General features: G+C 36.9%; 1 protein-coding gene across 5 annotated transcripts in view; it reads right to left on the bottom strand.

The window, feature by feature from the left end:
* The window catches only part of RhoGAPp190 (Rho GTPase-activating protein 190), a 377,159-nt gene that overhangs the window by 90,689 nt on the left and 266,861 nt on the right, over positions 1–19,609 (bottom strand). For 3 of the 5 annotated variants that reach the window (XM_067782351.1, XM_067782350.1, XM_067782352.1), the window contains 2 exons: positions 2,463–2,588; positions 2,343–2,387 (listed from right to left, as the gene is read on the bottom strand). The exons of the other annotated variants lie outside the window; for them this stretch is intronic. In XM_067782351.1, coding sequence (XP_067638452.1) covers positions 2,343–2,387; positions 2,463–2,588 — 171 coding nt within the window. The remainder of the gene's footprint in view (positions 1–2,342; positions 2,388–2,462; positions 2,589–19,609) is intronic. 5 annotated transcript variants of the gene reach the window in all.

The raw sequence follows: 19,609 nt of genomic DNA, 5'->3' as shown, positions 1-19,609 counted from the left end.
TGTATTCCATATTGAGTGTGTATGCCAATCGGTTGCCCTAATGAACAATGCCGCATTAGTTCATATACATACCAAATGATGTAGAACAACTGTGCAAGGATATATTTAATTACTTTAAAAGTGCGAAGAGGCAACGCAATTTTCAGCAACTACAAAGTATTTTCGATGTACCTGAACATAATTTACAACGACTTTGTAATACGAGGTGGCTATCATTTGAATTGGTGGCTAACAGAATCGTAGAGCAGTGGTCTGTATTGCAGCACTTCTTTATATTAGAAAAATTAAGCGTCCACCGGAACATGATTTAACAAAAATATCATCAATACAAGACGGACTTTCTTACACTAATTTGACATATTTAAATTTTCTAATATCCATCCTAAAACTGATGAATGAAATGAATCAAAATTTTTAAAGCGTGTATCCAGAATTGTGTTTTTAATTACAACGACGAAACAATTATTGCTTATAATTGTTAAAAACTTTAAGGGAATATATTATTAACGATGTCGATAAAAATTGAATACGAAAATGATGAATGCATTAAAAATTTACGTGAAATATACATTGGGCACGAAGCTGAGAAAGTCTTGCTAAAGGAAAACTTTTCTGAAAATGAAATTAAATGCGTCAAGCGTAATATTTTAAGGTATTATCAAAAGCTTTGTTGCGAAATATTGCAAATAATGTACACTTCCGACAAAAAGCTTAAGGTTTCCAGTTATTTGGATCCATTAGTGATCAAATCAAATGAGGATATACGAGTTTTTGATTTGTTGTTTGAATATTCTCATTTAACAGAAGATCCCGAAGTAGTTACTGAGGAGTTTAAGCTTTTAGTATGCAAGACAAAAGATAATAAATACAAAAAGATCTTCGAAAAAACCGATATAGAACAGTTTTGGTACAGCGTTGGAAATATTAAAAATAATTTAAATGAGTATTTATATAAGAATTTGTATTTATTTGTTGCAAATATATTAATGCTGCCACATAGCAGTGCATCAGCAGAAATACTTTTTTCAAAACTCTCACTTTTTAAGAACAAGATAACAAACAGTAATGTTAGCAGCGCTCAATTTAACGGAAGGGATAAATTTAGACTCTTGGGTACCTGAAGAAACCTTGGTTGCTAAATACTTGGTAACTAAATTTTAAATCAATTAAATAAAAAATGTATATACACTTTTAGTTACATATGTAGATGATAGCATTAGTTTTACCAAAACAATGTTACTTAATGTATTGGTACTGAAATAAACTTTACTTTTTGTATGTATTTTTATTTTATCGAATAAACATCTTCGTACTTTAGTAATTTTCTTCAATTGCAATACAAAAAAAGATAAACTGCTATTCCTTGATAAAAGGTGAGTTAAAGGCGATGCAATAACATTGCAAATTAAAAAAAAACTAGAGGCCCTTTTTCAGTAGGCCCCTTTTCTGTGCGACTTTTTTTAAATTTTCAGTGGCAACACTGTGCAGAGGTTGTCACACTTGTTTTATCCACAATGCGTTGATGAACGAGTTTATACTCATGACGGCCGTAACATTTTATACCCTGTTTGTATATTACTTTACGGTGAACTTCGTCGTCTTCTTAGTTTCCACATAATTACTTTTACACTGCAACATTTTTGACAACACTTTACCGCCATGTAGCGGCCACTGTATAGCGGCACCGCTTTCGAGGAGACTAAGCCCTTAAGGAAGCAGATTTTGCACTTTTATTTTTAGATGGGAAATAAGAATTCGTTCTAGTTAATTTTTAACACACGCATAGTTTTAATTTTTTCAATAAACACACTAACCATACGCAAATTGAACAAAATACGAAATTAGAATTATTAACATCGAACAGAAAATGTTTTTGTTTATTTCCATCCGTCAAGTACAAGTTTGAGGAAATTTAATAATCTATAATAGATTTCGAATCGATTCTTGTTTAGCGACGCACACAATATTTATAATAAGTAATTTGGTCATTATTATTGAGGAATTATACTTTTTTCGATCATTTTTGACTAAAAAATGGCACTTTTTTGTGAGATGCCTCACCTTAGACAGTTTTTTCAGGTTAAAAAAAATTTATTTTTAAGAAGCACCTAACGGCATAAAAAACTACACTTCTTGACGAGTTTTTTCGTGTGCTCAAAAAAAAATTTGTTTCCCAAAATTGAAATGGGCAGGGGGGTGGCTGATTTGACAAAGAATTCCCCATATATATATATATATATATTTATTAATAAAGGTAGAAAAAACACAAATTGTAATAAAATGTAGGATAAATAAACACAAATAAAACTACAATTATTTAAGAATAAAATATTATAATCAACCTGTTTCATGTGTGGCCAATGAATCCTTTGATCCACTTACATCAGCTGCGTAATGAAGGCATGAAAAATAATGAGAGCGTTAAATATACATAATTTGAAAAACGAAAAAAAATCGATTACATGTTATTTCTTCCAAACTAGACTCAGAAGCTGAGACAAATTGACTTTTATATGTACACGTTATGAGTTGATGATCAGGTGGTGCTGGTTCTGGAGGAGTTGTTGGAGGTGGGAAAATCTGAAACCCTTAATAGCAATATCATATTTAATTTATGTTTTGAAATTTTCCATGCGTCTATGAAATAAAAAAAATTGCTAATATATTAAAATCATTCTCTTCCACGACATTGCGTCCAAGACGATTTTATTCATACAAATTAAGATATACGATATAACAATCGCTCTAGGACATTAATCATATTCGAAGAGCTGGTAGCAAAAATAAGTAATTTGAAAGGCTCATAATATAATATGATAAAGTACTTAAATTGTATAACAGTCAGAATCCACATTCAAGGCCTGGTAGTAGAAACTCGATATTCGATTTCGTAACGCTGATCTTGTCCCAAGAAAATTTGGTCTTTAACTGCGACGCTCGCAGCAGGCGATGGTAGATGGTAGATGCTGGCTGGTGTAAACCTTTAGGACAATATGAAGAGTATTTAGTTTAGGGGTCATTACAAAACTCTTATGGCATTTCGCTTCCAGCTCTTATCAAGTGTGTAGTTTGTGAAAGAGAATGAGTTAAAATAAAACAATTATATCAAATGCATTAATATTTAATCAATACGTAAGTATGCCACTTCATATTGAGCGGCATCACATAATATATTGTAAAAAATAATCGTTTTCACACTTTTGCTAACGAATTTGGTAATTTACATTGCCAAAAGAGTCTAAATATTCACTACAGTGAGCATTCCACTGACTGAGCTGACATGGCATAATTGGTAGAATTGTTTCACATTTCGCATTTTATACATCCTTTTCTTTTTTTACCTATTTATTATTTAAATAACTTTGTTGCCACTGAGAGAGATTGCAGGTTATACTTATCAATCCAAGTAACGATCAGTCCAAAGGAATCAGAGTGGCTGCTTAAAAATCTCTCAGGTGTCCTACTGAAAGCATAATTAGAACACAAGTACTGGCAGCGTAGAATTTCAAGGCGGGACCACGATCTGAATGGTGATTGAGCCGAGAATATTTTAATTTGCAGTATGCCTAAATTGCAATCACCCCTATTACGGTTGTCAACGTCAACCATCACTTCGTATCGACATCGACATCACGTCGTATCAACATCAATGTCACGTCAATGCATAATTGGTATTTACTAAGGCAATGTATTGATGTTGACGTGATATCGATAAAACTACGATCCCTATATTTTTGACAGTTGTTTATTTACAATTTGTATTGAGTTTATTTTTTGCTTAGTGAACAATTTGTGGATCTAAATAATTGCTGAAATCTATTAGTGCACAATTAAGCATTCCGAGCAAAATACACACAAGGAATTTGTTTGAATATATTGTAGATAATTGCATTTCTCTTTAGTACACCACTAGTGTCTCCTCTACCTCCCAGAGCGTCATGCACTAATGGAAAACTTAATCGAATTCTGGACGGCTATCAAAATACTCGTATTGACCTCGGTATTAATAATCCGAAGGCGGAAATAAAAAATCCTTGAATATTCACAAAACACATTTTAATGAACCACTTGAAAGCTTGCAACTGTTTTTTTTTGCAAATATTTCCTAACGCAAGTAAAATTTTTATTTTCCGGCTTCGGATTATTAAAATCGAGGACAATACGTGTCTTTTGATACCTCTCCTGAGTTTTTTGGACTTGTTTTAGCAGTCGACCGCTGCCCTAGAACATTACCACAATTCTATTAAACTGACTGTTGCTGGTTATTTTGCATATTTTCTAAAAATGAATAACAAATTAATAAATAAGGAGCATAAAAAAATTTATTTTTTGAATTTTTAATAGCTGAATTCTGTATTGCCGCGCTTGTCGTCACCAAAAACTTTGTTGACAAATTTTGTGCAGCGTCACGTCAACACAACTTCAACATTGTTTTAGCCAATACCAAAAAAGCGCCAACATCCGTCAATAGTTATCGACGTTGACAACGCCGATACCAATTCAATAGAGTCGACACTCATTTTCTCACTATTGACAACCGTAATAGCGGTGAATGTAATAATCCTTCTTGGGGAAAAGATTTCGTCACCGGCACATAAGAGGGATGTGGTCAAATAGACAAAGAAACATCAACATCGATAACACGGGGAGTGGCGTTATCGCTACAACAACAACAACATCAGTACCGTGGTGCAGCACGTGATGCCTAGAACAGGAGTACGAGACCGCCCTCGTTAATGCAGCCAAGCCTGCAACTTCACCAACAACTTAAACCGCAGTTGTCGTCAAATCGGTATCGAATGCAAGAGGAGAGGGAACGCAATGTCAATAAAATGAAAAAAATGTTTTTTAAGTTAAACGATTTTATTGAAAACAATACTTCATGAAGTAATAATAATACTAAAAGCTAATAATTAGGTAGGTCCTAGGTACTAGTCATCACACTCCTCATCAATCTAGGGCGTTGATCACACAATTAAATAAAAGCGTTGGGCACGTGAAATTTCTAAAAATATGAGGCGTAGCACAACCTTTTTAAGGTTTCGATCCTTGCGCCACCTAGCGGCGAATTTTAGCGAATAGGTAGCTTTCTATTTATGTATGTATTATGTGTTCCAAATATGAAAAAAATTGGACCACAAATACGATTTTTTGAAATATTTCGATCCCTGCGCGACCTATCGGAGTTTTTTTTTGTCTTATTATTACATTGTATTCGGGTTCGGAACTATATTCCAAGTTTCAAGCTTGTAGCTTATCGGGAAGTTACTTAAATTTCAATTACAAAATTCGTGCCAGCCAGCCGGCCGGCCTGTCAAGTCAAGCTAAATAAAACCGTTTAAGAAAGGGAAAGTTCGAGTAGAATGAACACAATTCTGCTAGGGCTTCAGCATTACCATATCACACCTATAGAGAGGTAGGCATAGTTCACCTCTATTTTGCTAGAGATTGTTGTCGAGCACCTCATAAGGAACTGAACTCTAGTTCCCGCCCTCAACTAATATAAGATTTGCCGTGGTTACAGGGTTACGAAATGCGCGGACGTTTTCTCGCGGTACTTTTCTGAGGAAAGTGTTACTGACATCCGGAGGCACAGAGTAAAGTAAAATTTCATGTATAGATCCCCGTCCTGTGTCTGATATAGCAGAATTCGGGTAAACAGCAAGCCTGTGCTTTTGCTGATTTGCAATGAGTCCCTGGATCAGTCGAACAAAGGGAAAGAAGATGAATGCAGTATTACCTAATCGACCTAGACATAGTATTTCCAACTATATACTTTCAATACAGTATTTCCACTGGAGGTATGCTCCATCGTGACGGGTGAGACAATTGTACGCATTATTTCATCTTTGTTGAAGCATTCTGATAAAACCAACTGTGGATTTCTGGTTCTAATCGATAGGTTAAGACACAATTCAATCATTACTGTTATGTAAAATAAAATCACAATATCATTATACATACTAAGTTTTATAGAGTAAGAGCCCGTGACTGCCAGACCTTTGCCATTTTATAAAAGTTGAAATTTCGTCAGTGCATACTTCCAACTGAAGCAGGATCGTTGGTCTATTATGAAACTTGAGTCATGGTGGCTTTAACAGATATCGTGCAAAAATTTTGCAGAACAATAGACCTTTCTTTCGTCATTTTATAAAGACTGATTTTCATATATGCCACTATGGAAAGTGTCTGGCAATAAGGCTAGTGGCTTCTTATATCTTGACGAAGACCATATGTGACCCGGTCTATGAAAAGGTGGCTTATGTCTCAAAAAAAAAAAGAAAACTAATAAGAAACTGAAGAGATGCATTGTTTATCTTTAACAGCTGTTTCTCGAAATTGCTGATCTGGCAACTCTTCCGCCTCAATAGCTGCAGCTTTGACCTGGCGAGCACAGGACATGAACCTAGAACGTACTCAACCGTTTTTCCTGCAGCTCACACTTCCTACAATTGCTGTTACTGACGAGGCCTAACTTATACTATTATAAAAAAGTAAAAAGTATTTGAAGGGCTGAATTCTTTTTTTGAGAAATTTAGCATAACAGCTGTTATACGAGGTGAAAAGTCAGATGATAGTGGCTACTACTTTCATGTCTGCACATACTCTCCACTTGAATTGCTCGTACTGTGATTTTTGAAAAAAAGAATTCAGCCATTCAAATAAAAGGCAGACTACGAACACGTTTTAACTTTTTTAATTTGCTGAACGCGTTAACAAAAAAATAAAATTTCGAAATGTAGAATTTCGCACTTCGAAAGCCGATATCTATTTTTTGGAGGCTAACTTCGAAAAACGGAGATGGTACTTTGTCTACTTAAGCCTCAATCTCTACAAAAAAGTGGGTTTGGTCCAATACCCAGCCGGCTGTTGCACAGTGTAATTAATGGTCTAAAAATAAGCCGTGCAAAATGTCACTCGAATCGGAACCATATGCATTCAAGGCACATGGATTTATGTAAAATAATTGATAGGTTAGGTTGAACTGGCCGTTCAATAAAGACCCCAGAAGACTGAAAGTGTCCATAGTGTTACCAGAATGTGTTTGATGATCAAGCGGAAGAACCCCAATTAGGTGCCAGGACATATGTTATAGAATAACTCCGTCCTCTTGGCAAATACTAGAAGTTTCTTAGGACCCAGTTTAATTTCTGCCTCAAGATCTGGCAACTCTGCCGCCTCAATAGCTGGAGCTTTGACCTGGCGAGCACAGGACATGAACACAGAACGTGCTCAACCGTTTTTCCTGCAGCTCACACTTCCTACAATTGCTGTTACTGACGAGGCCTAACTTATAGGCATGTGACGCCAGAAGGCAGTGTCCAGTCAGTATGCCCATCGTGAGCCTTAAGTTTTCTCTCTTCAGAGAGATGAGCCACTTTATGAGTCTCATATCGTAGGCTTTGCACATGGTCTTAGAAATTTTGCAGCCCCGCGCTTTTGTACACGCCTTTGCTTGATGGATCATATGCAACTCCAGTCTCCTTTTGATTTCTCCCAAACAGATTGGGACGTCTATCGTCGACTCAGCGAGTGTTGCACCCTCCTTTGCCAACTCATTGGCCTTTTCGTTACCTTCTATCCCTTTATGACAGGGAACCCAGTAAAGATGTATGGTCCGGCCTGAGCTAAGTTTTTCCAATGCTTCTCTGCATTCCAGGACACTTCTTGATGAAGTAATGTGTGAGGTTATTGCCTTAATCGCAGCCTGACTATCAATATATAAATTGACGCGACTGCAGCTTAAGCAAGCTTCCTCCAGAATTTCTGCTGCTTTCTTTACTGCTATAATTTCCGCTTGAAAAACGCTGCAGTAATCAAAAAAAAAAAAATAATAATTGATAACCTCCACCCATTTTGCCCGCTGGTGTTCACCCACAAGCAATCTGATGCGTTGGTTTGTATCCCTTATTTGAGGGTCGCTGGGGTCGTGCTGTCTTATAAGGTCTAGTTCTCTCGCTAGAGTTACGGCCTTCGCAAGAGGACGAATTTTCGGGATTCTTCAGGCGGGAATGAAACGAGCCGACGCGGATTCGATGACCTTGCGGAAAGCACCCTCACCTTGACGGGCATCAGTCGGAATTGCCGTTAAAGTTTTGTAATCTTCCGGCTTGCTTTTTTTGAAGTTGATGAAAGTGTGTTTTCAAATATTACCATCGGTTGCCAGTTGACGCAGTTAACAAGTCCTGCGCTTACGATGGAAATGTCTGGCGAACTATGACAGCTTCCTATCATACGTTCGGGGGCATCCCCGTTTATCGTCCAGAACGTCTTTCTATTTGGGCGCCAACATCTCGCCCCTGCTGTCCGCCTGTAGATCAGATGCCACATATCGTGGTAGGCATTGAAATCGACCAAGTAATTGCGATTTTCGCCTGTGAGTAAGGCGCTGATGTTAGGGCAGTATCCACTGGGCCAACGGGTGACAGGAGGGATGTAGATGTTGATAATTTCTACATTTGCATTGCCGGACCGGACAGATATGCCGTAACGTTCTAGGACACTGTCCCTAAGGCCGATATCGGGATCAAATAGATTATATTGTACTCAGTAGTGGGTGATAAATGCGTAATGTTCGTTGTTAACCCATTACAGTTTACTGCAGTATTATGAAGTGCAACGGGGAAGACGTCGTCACTCTGGGGGCAAGTGACGGGTTACTACGGCTGGGTTGAGGGAGGCGACGTCGCAAGTGCTGTTGTGGCCCCGGGACTGGGCGTCCTTGGGTAAGCATTGGAGTGTCTGGTGTAGTTGGGTTTGCGGCCTGGCAACATAACGCGATGAAACCCGTCGGGGGTCGCCGACGCTTAGACCAGAATATCTAGGAAGGTGGCACCGTCCAAGGCAGGAACTGGGGCGCAGACTACGGGACGCCCTTGGGCGTGAACAGCAAGGTGCCACAAAATATTTGTAAAAGTTACAGGGACGAAGAGTTTTGTGGTCTAGCCCAGAACATCCCGTGCGGCGTAGCCATCCTTTACACGTGACACACTGGCAAGAGTGTGACCATCCTAAAAAGATTATTTTCCAGAATACGCAGAACAACCATTTCTCTGGACAGGGATCAGGTACTGGCCCCGGTGAGGGATCGATACCTTCCCGGAGCAGGCGCAATCCCGCTGCAATGATTTGCTGGTAGGATGACAATTTGTGGGACAACAACTTAAATGGGGTTACACTGAAATGATAGCCCCGAAAGGTGTTAATGTGTATTTTCGGGGTAAATCCCGAGTCACTCCGGTAAATAGAGCCGGCTGCCTTGGAAAGCGACAAGAGTTTCATATTAATGTAAAATTAGTATTTGAGTTGTTTCCATGGTTTCCAATATAAAATTTGATTAAAGCATATCATATGCGGCGAATAAAAGACCTTGTGAATTGCCTGTATGTAATACTCCTATATTGCTATAGCAATATGCTCGCAATGAGTTCTGAAATCAAAATCAAAGTAAAAAGGCCTTTTTGTGATTGTAGTAGTATAAATGTGGTAGTGAAGCGACGAAGAGAGATGAACGCGTCAAAAAGCAGAATTTAGTTAGTTGAAGACGAGCGCGCGTGACGACGAGACGACGTGTTAAAATCAATTTACATATTTCTGTATAACATAATTTATAAACTTTGTGCATAATCAATTTTCTACAACTTTTAATCAAACTAAATATTAAAAACCCTAACCATTTAATAATAAAACAAAACTTTAGAGTTGTATTCACTTCTGGGGTAAAATACCGCGTAAGTAAAACCCTATATTAATTGGGGGCTCAACCCGTGAAAGAAAAGCGTAAGTTAAGATCGCATTGAAATAAGCATTAAAATAAGCAATACAAGTGAAAAGTGTTGTGAAAATTTGCAAATAGCATTTATCGAAAGTAAGCCTATTTTTCGTATACAAAATGGCTTGTTTAAATGACTTTATTCAGTACAGCTTGCGCAGTAGCAGCAAAGCTAAAATACAGACGCTTCATAAGTACATTTTCGAAAGTGAAGGCGACAGAAATAACCGTCGTCGCTTGCGCGAGTTTAGTGGCTTTGACTACAACGAAAGCAGCGCAGAGTATCAGCTGAAAGCAGAATACGTTGAGAAAAATTTAAATGAACGCGATCTAGTAACCATTTGCAATATGATGAAAATTGAGTACGATGTGGCTGATGTAAAGCTTCAAATATTTAAGAAACTACGACGAAATCATTTGTTCTCTGATAGAGTTAACGACGAAGATGATGAGAATGAAGATACAAACGGTGTAAACGACGATAGCGACAAAGAGAATGATAACGATGTTGAAAGCAATAACGAAGGGAGTATAAATCGTGGTGAAGAAACAAATTACTTCAGTTTTCCTACACAAACAGTAAACGAAGAAATAAGGCATGTAAACAAAACATGCGATAAAACAAACGACGAAGGTAGGAGCAGTAACACCACATATCAAAAACCGAAATTCGCAATGACATTGCGCGACGTAGAGGATTCAATTAGAATTTTTGACGGTTCTAATAAGATTCCAATTGAAATATGGACACAAGAATTTGAAGAACAAGCAACAATAATGCAGTGGGACAATTTGCAAAAATTAGTGTTTGCGAAAAAATCATTACGCGGAGTAGCAAAGTTGTTTGTAATGAGCGAAAGAGGCTTAAATTCGTAGAACGTATAAAAAGATGCATTAATAAATGAATTCAAAACAACAACGAATAGTGCTATTATACACAAGCGACTGTGCGAACGTAAAATTAAAGAAAGCGAAAGTGTCCAAGAATATTTCTATTCTATGAAAGAAATGGCTTCTCAAGCAAAAATTGAAAGTGATGATTTGATACAGTATGTCATAGATAGGATTGCTGATATGAATGCAAACAAAGCAATTTTGTATGGTGCTAAAAATTTAAGTGACTTTAAAGAAAAATTGAAGTGTTACGAATATATGCGGCAACGCAACACAAATAAAGACGGCAAATCAATAGTGAAAAACAATACACAAAAGAATGAAAAGAGTGAGAAGAATGAAAAGAGAGAAATTAAATGTTACAATTGCGGGGAGAAAGAGCATTTATCAAACAGCTGCAAAAATAAAGAAAAAGGCAGAAAGTGTTTTAACTGCAATGGTTTCGGGCATATTTCAGTAAATTGCATGGAAAAGGAGAAAGAAAAAGTGAATGCGAATACCCGACAAATCGTAGTAAAACGTGATCTTACTAATAAAAGCGTAAGAGTCGGTGACAAAAATTATGTCGCGTTGTTCGATACAGGAAGCAAATTTAATATCGTAACCGAAACTGTGTATAGAAACTTAAATAAGCCGAAATTAAGTGCGTGTAATATAACTTTAATTGGCTTTGGTGAAAATGCGAAACAAAACAAAATACGGCCTGAAGGGTGTTTTGAACATGATATACAAATAGATGGTCAAACTTTCAGTCTAACTTTCTACGTAGTTTTGTGCAAGTGTGTGGATATTGAAGTGGTTCTCGGCGAAGAGTTATGTTTAAAAGCGGAAATAGTAATAAATCGCGACGGCTTGCAAATTAATAAGATTAATACGGACAGTGAGGGTTATGAAGAAATAACTTTAATGAAAATTGACGCGGTAATAAACGAATGTGAACTGGACATTGATGTTAGTGCGAGTGCGGTAGCAAAGCAAAAAGTGCGCGAGTTGATCACGAATTATAAACTTTTGAAAACACTAACAACAAACGTAGAGATGCGCATAGTATTAAGTGATGAAACGCCAATTTTTTCTAGACCACGTCGGTTACCATTTTCACAAGTGGCTATCGTTGATGCCCAAATTGACGAATGGCTTAAGAACAAAGTTATTGAAACGTCGAATTCCGACTTCACCAGTCCAGTTGTTTTGGTAAAGAAAAAGGACGAATCACACAGGCTATGTATTGATTTTCGCCGAATCAATAAGGTAATTATTAAAGACCATTTTCCACTTCCCCTCATAGATGATCAACTAGATAGATTGCAAGACGCCAAGATTTTCAGCACTATCGATTTAAAAAATGGATTTTTCCACGTACCTGTGGCAGAATCCAGCCGTAAATATACTTCTTTCATAACTCAAAACGGGCAGTACCAATTTTGTAAAAAGCCATTTAGACTGTCTAATTCACCTGGTGTTTTTCAGAGGCACATAAATGCAATTTTTCGGGATTTAACACGTAAGGGTATTGCATTACCGTACGAGAAGCAGGCATTAGAAAATCTTGAGTTAGTAGTTAACACTTGCCGAGACTATGGATTAAATTTAAATATTAAAAAATGTCAATTCCTGAAAAGAAAAGTTACGTTTCTTGGTTACATTATTCAGAACCAAAAGCTGGACGCATCGCCAGAAAAAATAGAAGCAGTACTCAATTACAGTATACCGCAGACACCGAAGCAGCTTCTCAGTTTTCTAGGGTTAGCAGGGTATTTTAGAAAATTTATACCCAATTTTTCCATTATTGTTAAACCTCTAACCGACATGACTAAGCAGAATTGTTCATTTGAAATGGGGTTTCAACAAGAACAAGCGTTTAATATGATAAAAAAGGCGTTGGTCGAAAATCCTGTCCTAGGCATTTATAATCAAAAATATGAAACTGAACTACATACTGACGCTTCGATAGATGGGTTTTGGGCTGTCTTATTGCAAAAATTTCCCGACGATGGTCAACTTCACCCAATATATTTCATGAGCAAAAAGACAACGGAAGCTCAAAGAAAATTCACAAGCTACGAACTTGAAATACTTGCCGTGATGGAAGCATTAACAAAATTCAGAGTGTACCTATTAGGCATCAAATTCAATTGCCAGATGGATTTTACATTTACAAGAGTTCAATTATGTTGTGGAGCATAGAAGTGGAGCTCGTATGAAGCACGTTGACGCACTCAGTCGGTACGCAGTTATGATGATTCGCGACGACGACCTTGCAATTAAAATAAGCCAAGCACAACTTCTCGATGAAAAATTAAATGCAGTTCGAGAAATACTCAATAATAATAGAGATCACTACAATGATTATTTTTTAAAATCCGACGTTTTATACAAAATTTATAATGACAACGAATTAATAGTAGTTCCGGATTGTATGCAAAACCAAATTATTAGCCAAGCTCACGATAAAGGTCATTTTTCCGTTAAAAAAACTATAGGAATTAATTTTCCAAAATTATTTTGTACCCAACATCGACGAAAAAATTAAAAAGCACATTGCTTGTTGCGTGCCTTGTATACTTAACAATCGCAAGCAGGGCAAACAAGAAGGTCTGTTACATCCATTACAGAAGGAAGAGATACCATTGCATACATTGCATATCGACTTTTTGGGTCCTTTAGAGTCCACAAACAAAAACTATAAGCATATTTTAGCGATTGTTGACTCATTTACTAAGTTTTGCTGGTTGTACCCCACTAAGTCGACAACGACGTCAGAAGTTATAATGAAGTTAAGGAGTCAGAGTACGATTTTTGGAAATCCAGCAAATATTATTTCCGATAGAGGTGCTGCTTTTTTTTCAAACGAGTTTCAAACGTATTGTGATAGCGAAAACATAAAGCTACACAAAATAACGACGGGCTTGCCAAGAGTTAATGGGCAAGTAGAGAGGCTGAACGCCATCATAGTATCAGTCTTATCTAAGCTTAGCATTAACGATCCTACGAAATGGTATAAATATGTGGACAGAGTCCAGCAATCAATAAATTCAACGTTTTCAAGAAGCATAAATACGACACCTTTTGAACTTTTAATCGGCATTAAGATGCGAACTAAAGATGATCACCAAATACTCGACCTCATTCAGCAAGAAACTAATGCACAATTTAACAACAAACGGTGTGAACAACGTAAACAAGCTAAGTTACAAATCCTGAAAATTCAGCGAGAAAACAAGAAAACATATGATCGCAAACGTAAACCAGCACAACAATATAAAGTCGGTGACATGGTGGCAATAAAACGTACTCAATTCGGTAGTGGCCTAAAGCTGAAACCAAAATTTCTTGGTCCGTACCGTACGAAAATCAAAGGCAACAACTCATACGATGTACAAAGGCTTTCAAACTCTGAAGGTCCTATTAATTCTACGACTACTGCTGAATATATAAAGCCGTGGGCTAAAGATATCGACGCAACATTTGGGGCGAATGTATAACAGGGTGGCCGAATGTGGGAGTGAAGCGATGAAGAGAGACAATAGAGAGAGATGAACGCGTCAAAAAGCAGAATTGAGTTAGTTGAAGACGAGCTCACGTGACGACGAGACGACGTGTTAAAATCAATTTACATATTTCTGTATAACATAATTTATGTGCACAATCAATTTTCTATAACTTTTAATCAAACTAAATATTAAAAACCCTAACCATTTAATAATAAAACAAAACTTTAGAGTTGTATTCACTTCTGGGGTAAAATACCGCGTAAGTAAAACCCTATATAAATATAGCAAGAAATCTCAATGCTAAGGAATGTACCTATTGAAAACAAAAATTAACACATTCTAACAGCAATATATCAGCTCTCTGATGTTTTCGAATGTATCCTGTCGATACTAGAAGTGTAGAAGTTATACATATATGGTTATTTATAGAAAAATAGAATACGATATATATAACATTTTAGCTTTTGCTTGGCCATCTATCTGTTTTTCGGAAAAATGTCTGGCAACACTGCTGCTGTCACCCATTACCCGAGAGGCGATCGTCCCGTTATTAGTGCGGTACTCAAGGGCTACACCCCGACCTTTGACATTCCAACCTGTTAGCCGACAGCTGGGCACAGAGACTTTCCCAACAAATAGACTATGTATAATATTAACGAGGGAATTAAGGATGAACTTCTCTTCCCATTTGTAGACGGCTACTTTTTAATGTTTTCCAACAGATTCACGGATTGGCATATACGACGCTCAGCGAGAAAAGGCCCCTAACTGGAATGCTGTTGATTTTACACGGCGAGCAGGTATATTAGGTCGCGTAAGCTTTCGCATGATCGCCCATATGCGCCACAATTACTGTTCATTTTGATTGCTCATAACTCAAAAAGCAATAAAGCTATCGATCTCCGTTTTACCAATTTGGAGGAAGAACTTTCGTTTGTAGTAAATCGTTAAAAAAATATTTTTTTTTTCGAGTAACTTGTCTTTTCTCGCGGACCGTCACATATGTACATGAAAGGCGGTTAAAAATTTTACAATCGAGTGTGTGCAAGGAGCTGGCAAAAGACTACCCCTTTAACAAAATGTTGCTGAAGTATTCTGATAATCCTTTTCCCCTGGACTTGAACCTAGAACTTTCGATATGATGGGAGACTACGTTAAGAAAACTACGACGGCTGTAACAGCTCGCTAGATATCTCCATCGTCAGAGCAGGATTTAAAGAACTGCGTCGATTGGCAGTCACTTATTATTATATTCACATTCTACATTTTCCTCTTTTCTATTCCCACAAACTTCTTCTATTTTTCTTCATCTCCTTCTTTTCACTTGCATCTTCTCCTTCCTATCTTCCCCACCCACTTTCTTTATTTTTATTTCTATTTCCTATTCCCGGAAAGAAAAGTTTATCAAGTAATAAGCTAGTCAAGGAAGTATCCCTGTGTCAAATTTCAAAGAAATAGCACCATAAACTATTTTTATTCACATCTGGTCGGCCCCTGGATCACTTTTTGGGAGTATATGAAAGAAAGGGGACCAAATCTAATGTTTCCTGAAATCCCCACACACACACACATTCATCAAAATCGGTCCATTCGTTTAGGAGAATTTCAGCCACAAAAACATTCACAATGATAGCAATTTTTAATATTTCAACGCTACACGATACTGTTAATTAGGTTGCTTATTGTTTACGCACTTTCAAATCAACCTGCTTTTTTCATTTAGGTAAATTATTTGTACTTGCTTTATGTTAGTTTAATTTCATGTTTTTCCGCAATTTTCAGTACAACTTTAAGTAACGTCAGAATCTGAAATTTTGCTTCAAAATTCAAAAGATCGAGCTTTCGTAAAAATTAAAAGGGTCATCCAAATTCGGAGATTTTGACTTCGAGTTTAAATGATAACCTAGATACCTGGAACTTTGGGCATAGCTTAGGAACCTATTGGGTTCTAATATTTATTATAAACAAGTTTCTATATGGGGTGGGGATCGAGATATTTAAAGATATTTAGAAAATCCATTTAGAACATGTGGAAGCTTGCAATCGGTTTTTGAGTAACTTTTCATTGAGATAGAAACTTGAAATCTTACATTTAGCTCCGTACACCATGACAATGCAACAAAAAGAGAATCAATTCTGATAAGCGGCGCACTGGTAGAGATAATTAAAAAAAATAAACGTCCTGCAAAACTAGATGTTTGAAACTTTAAACGTATTTCTGAGGCCAAAGGGAGTAAAATACATATTACAAAAAGTTTCCCTATCGCCGTTCGGATCGAGGTACTTCGAAAATCTGATAAAAGTGGGAATCTAGCTATCAATTTTCATAAAAATTGCTATTTGGATACAAGCTTGAAACTTGACATACAACACCGAAATAAAAAGATTTAAACTCTTTCTTTATATAAATGGTTTAAAACGTCGCGGAATATGTGTCCTTAAAAACAGAAATAATGTTGATGAATTTTGATTTTGAAATTTTAAGTGTTTACAGCTTATCAAAAACAAAACTATAAAAGTAGTGCGCCGTAAATTTTTCATTGGTTTAAGCAATTTTTCAAACTTTTTTTTACCTAAATTCAAAATCTCTGAACTTTCTTCTCTGTTTTTTTAATTCGATTGGGCTTCAATTTCAAACTGAATTCAACAATACGTCTAAAGTCTCAAAATTGTTTTAAAACCAAAACCAAAAAAATTAAAAAATCTAAAAATAGAAACTTGTATACATTCCTGGTTTATTGCAAAGGTTTTTTCTTTTACTAAAAATAAGAGTAATCGGTAAAAAACCCCTTTTAATATATCAAATATTTACTAAAAATATATTTCTTTGATATTCCGATACCCGTTGAGTTATAATCTTCAAATTTGGCATGTAGGTTGGCTGCATGGATAAATACATAAACATTTCGAAAAATGGGCGTGGCATTGCTTCCTCTAGCGATATCTGCAGAACCGTTAACGAAATAAAGATACGATATATGGTGCGCAGATTCCTTATTCAGGGTTGATCTGCTCTAGCTCTGAAACCCCCAACGCCCTCTTTTTATATACAAAAACAAAAATGCATATTAGGGTTACACATATTGTCATATTTCTGTTATTTATGAAGATACAATGCTTAAAGTTTATAAGAGCAGTCTTGTAGATAGACATGAAATTAATGTTTAACATTTTTGAGAAATGGGTGTGACAACGCCTACTAAGGCCGTTCTCGAGAAATCGCTACCAAAAGCCCATGTAAACCGTTTTAAAAAGGTATATATGACATAAGTAGGCGTTGCCACAACCATTTCTCAAATTTTTTATGTATATTGAGTTAGCACCAGGTAACATATAAAATTTGAAGGTGAAGCTCAACCAGGTATCGGAATATCGAAGAAATATATTTTTAGTAAGTGTGAATTTTGAAGTGTAAATTTTTCTTTCATACAAATTGTATGAAGAAAAATTGTACATTTTAAAACTCACAGTTACTGAATCTACCCCCTGGTTATATGTAAATCTATTGGACTGCGAGTCCTAAAAAATATCTGAAGTTACGTGCTTTTGTTGAAGCACAGAAATTAAAATGCATACAAAATATGTTTGCCTAATTTAAGTAAGTTACATATTGTAACGAATGTTAGCAGCACTGAGCGATGCTATCGTCTCTAACCCGATGCTAAGCAGTGACGTGAATTCACATCCATAGATCAATCATTATGTATATACATAAACGAAACAATAATTGCGTCTACACATATGTAACATGTACGTATACGAGCAGCGAAGAGTCAATACACAAACGCATTCATATATCTGAGATACTCCTAAAAGTATGCAATGAGAAAAACTATAAAATTATGCAATTGTAGTTACAGCTGAGAAGTTTGAAAGCTGCTGGACTAGTAGATTCTGGAAGCGCCTAGAAGATGCGAACGTTGAAATCCGAGAGTATAAAAGGCGGCAATTCAGGCGCTGGAATTCAGTTTGATTTGAGATTTCGATTAAGACGCTATCTAGCGAGCAAGAGCAGTATTATTTTGAATATTAGAGTTTCATTTGAGCTAGCAATCAGTTTGGTTATTAAGCAAGCTATTCGTTGCACAGTTTGAGCGTTATTGTGAAGTACTTTAATAAAGGCCATTTTGCATTATTACATATTGGAGTTATTTATTCAACAGTTTAGTGATTCGAACTTAGCAGAGAATTTGAAATAAGAAGATTTGCAGCAAGTTCGTTACAATTGGTGTCAGAAGAGGAATTGTTGAATAAATTCCAGAGGACAACAAGGACATGGCAAAGTTCAGTGAATTGAAGATCCAGCAACTGAAGAAGGAGTTGGAGAGCCGTGGATTGAATACAACCGGCATTAAACTCGAACTTCAGGCACGACTACGAGAGGCAATGGAATTAGAAGGAATTGACGTGGAAGAGTATGACTTTCATCTTGAAGGCGAGGAAACAACAAAAATCGAAGAGACAGTTACGCAGACAGTTACGAGCACAGACCTGAACATGATTTTGGCTGCAATATCTGCTCAAACATCGACAGTGGCTTCTCAACTGGAATCGCAAAAGACAGATATAACATCTCAACTGGCATCTCAACTAGAAGAACAGAAGACGTATATGTCATCACAGATGGAATCGCAGGAGAACCGTATAACATCGAAGGTTGAAGCACAAGTGGCACGAAATGTCGGCACAAATATCAGCGCAGATCTGGTACTGGACTGGAAGAGCAAGAAGGACGTATTTCTTCGAAGATGGAGGCGCAAGACACAAAAATTTTGCATCTTGAGAACAAAATCGATGCCGAGATTGAAACATTGCGAGGTCATATACAGGAGTTGCAACTAATTCGCCCAGTTGTTTCAGCGAGCAATACGAAGGTAAAAACTCCATCTTTTGACGGATCTGTTCCTTTCCAGGTGTTTAAGATTCAGTTTGAGAAGACCGCAGCAGTGAACAACTGGAGTGCTGAAGAAAAAGTTGCTGCACTTTTCGTGGCATTGAAAGGATCTGCTGCTGAAATCCTACAGACTATTCCCGAGGGAGAGCGGAACAACTACGAAACATTGATTAGCGCTCTAGAGAGGCGATACGGAAGCGAACACAGGAAGCAGGTACACCAAATAGAGTTGCAAAACCGCTACCAAAAAGCTAATGAGACTTTGCAGGAGTTTGCGTCAGATGTCGAAAGGCTTGCACATTTGGCGAATGCCGACGCACCCGTGGAATACACCGAAAGAGTAAAAATTCAGAGCTTTATGAATGGCATATGGAACGTCGAAACAAAGCGAGCCACATACGCAAACCCAAAGCCAACATTTGCAGAGACGGTATCACATGCATTGACTCAGGAAACTGCCTCACTTTTGAGTAAACCAGCATACAAAGCTCATCGTGTGGAAGTGGAAAGACAAGATTGGGTAGACACAATTTTGGAAGCACTGAAGGGATCACA

Source organism: Eurosta solidaginis, chromosome 4 (genome assembly GCF_040869045.1).
Source record: "Eurosta solidaginis isolate ZX-2024a chromosome 4, ASM4086904v1, whole genome shotgun sequence".
NCBI classification, from domain to species: domain Eukaryota; kingdom Metazoa; phylum Arthropoda; class Insecta; order Diptera; family Tephritidae; genus Eurosta; species Eurosta solidaginis.
The sequence above is the reverse complement of the archived record's forward strand: the minus strand, read 5'-3'. Positions and strand labels throughout refer to the sequence as shown.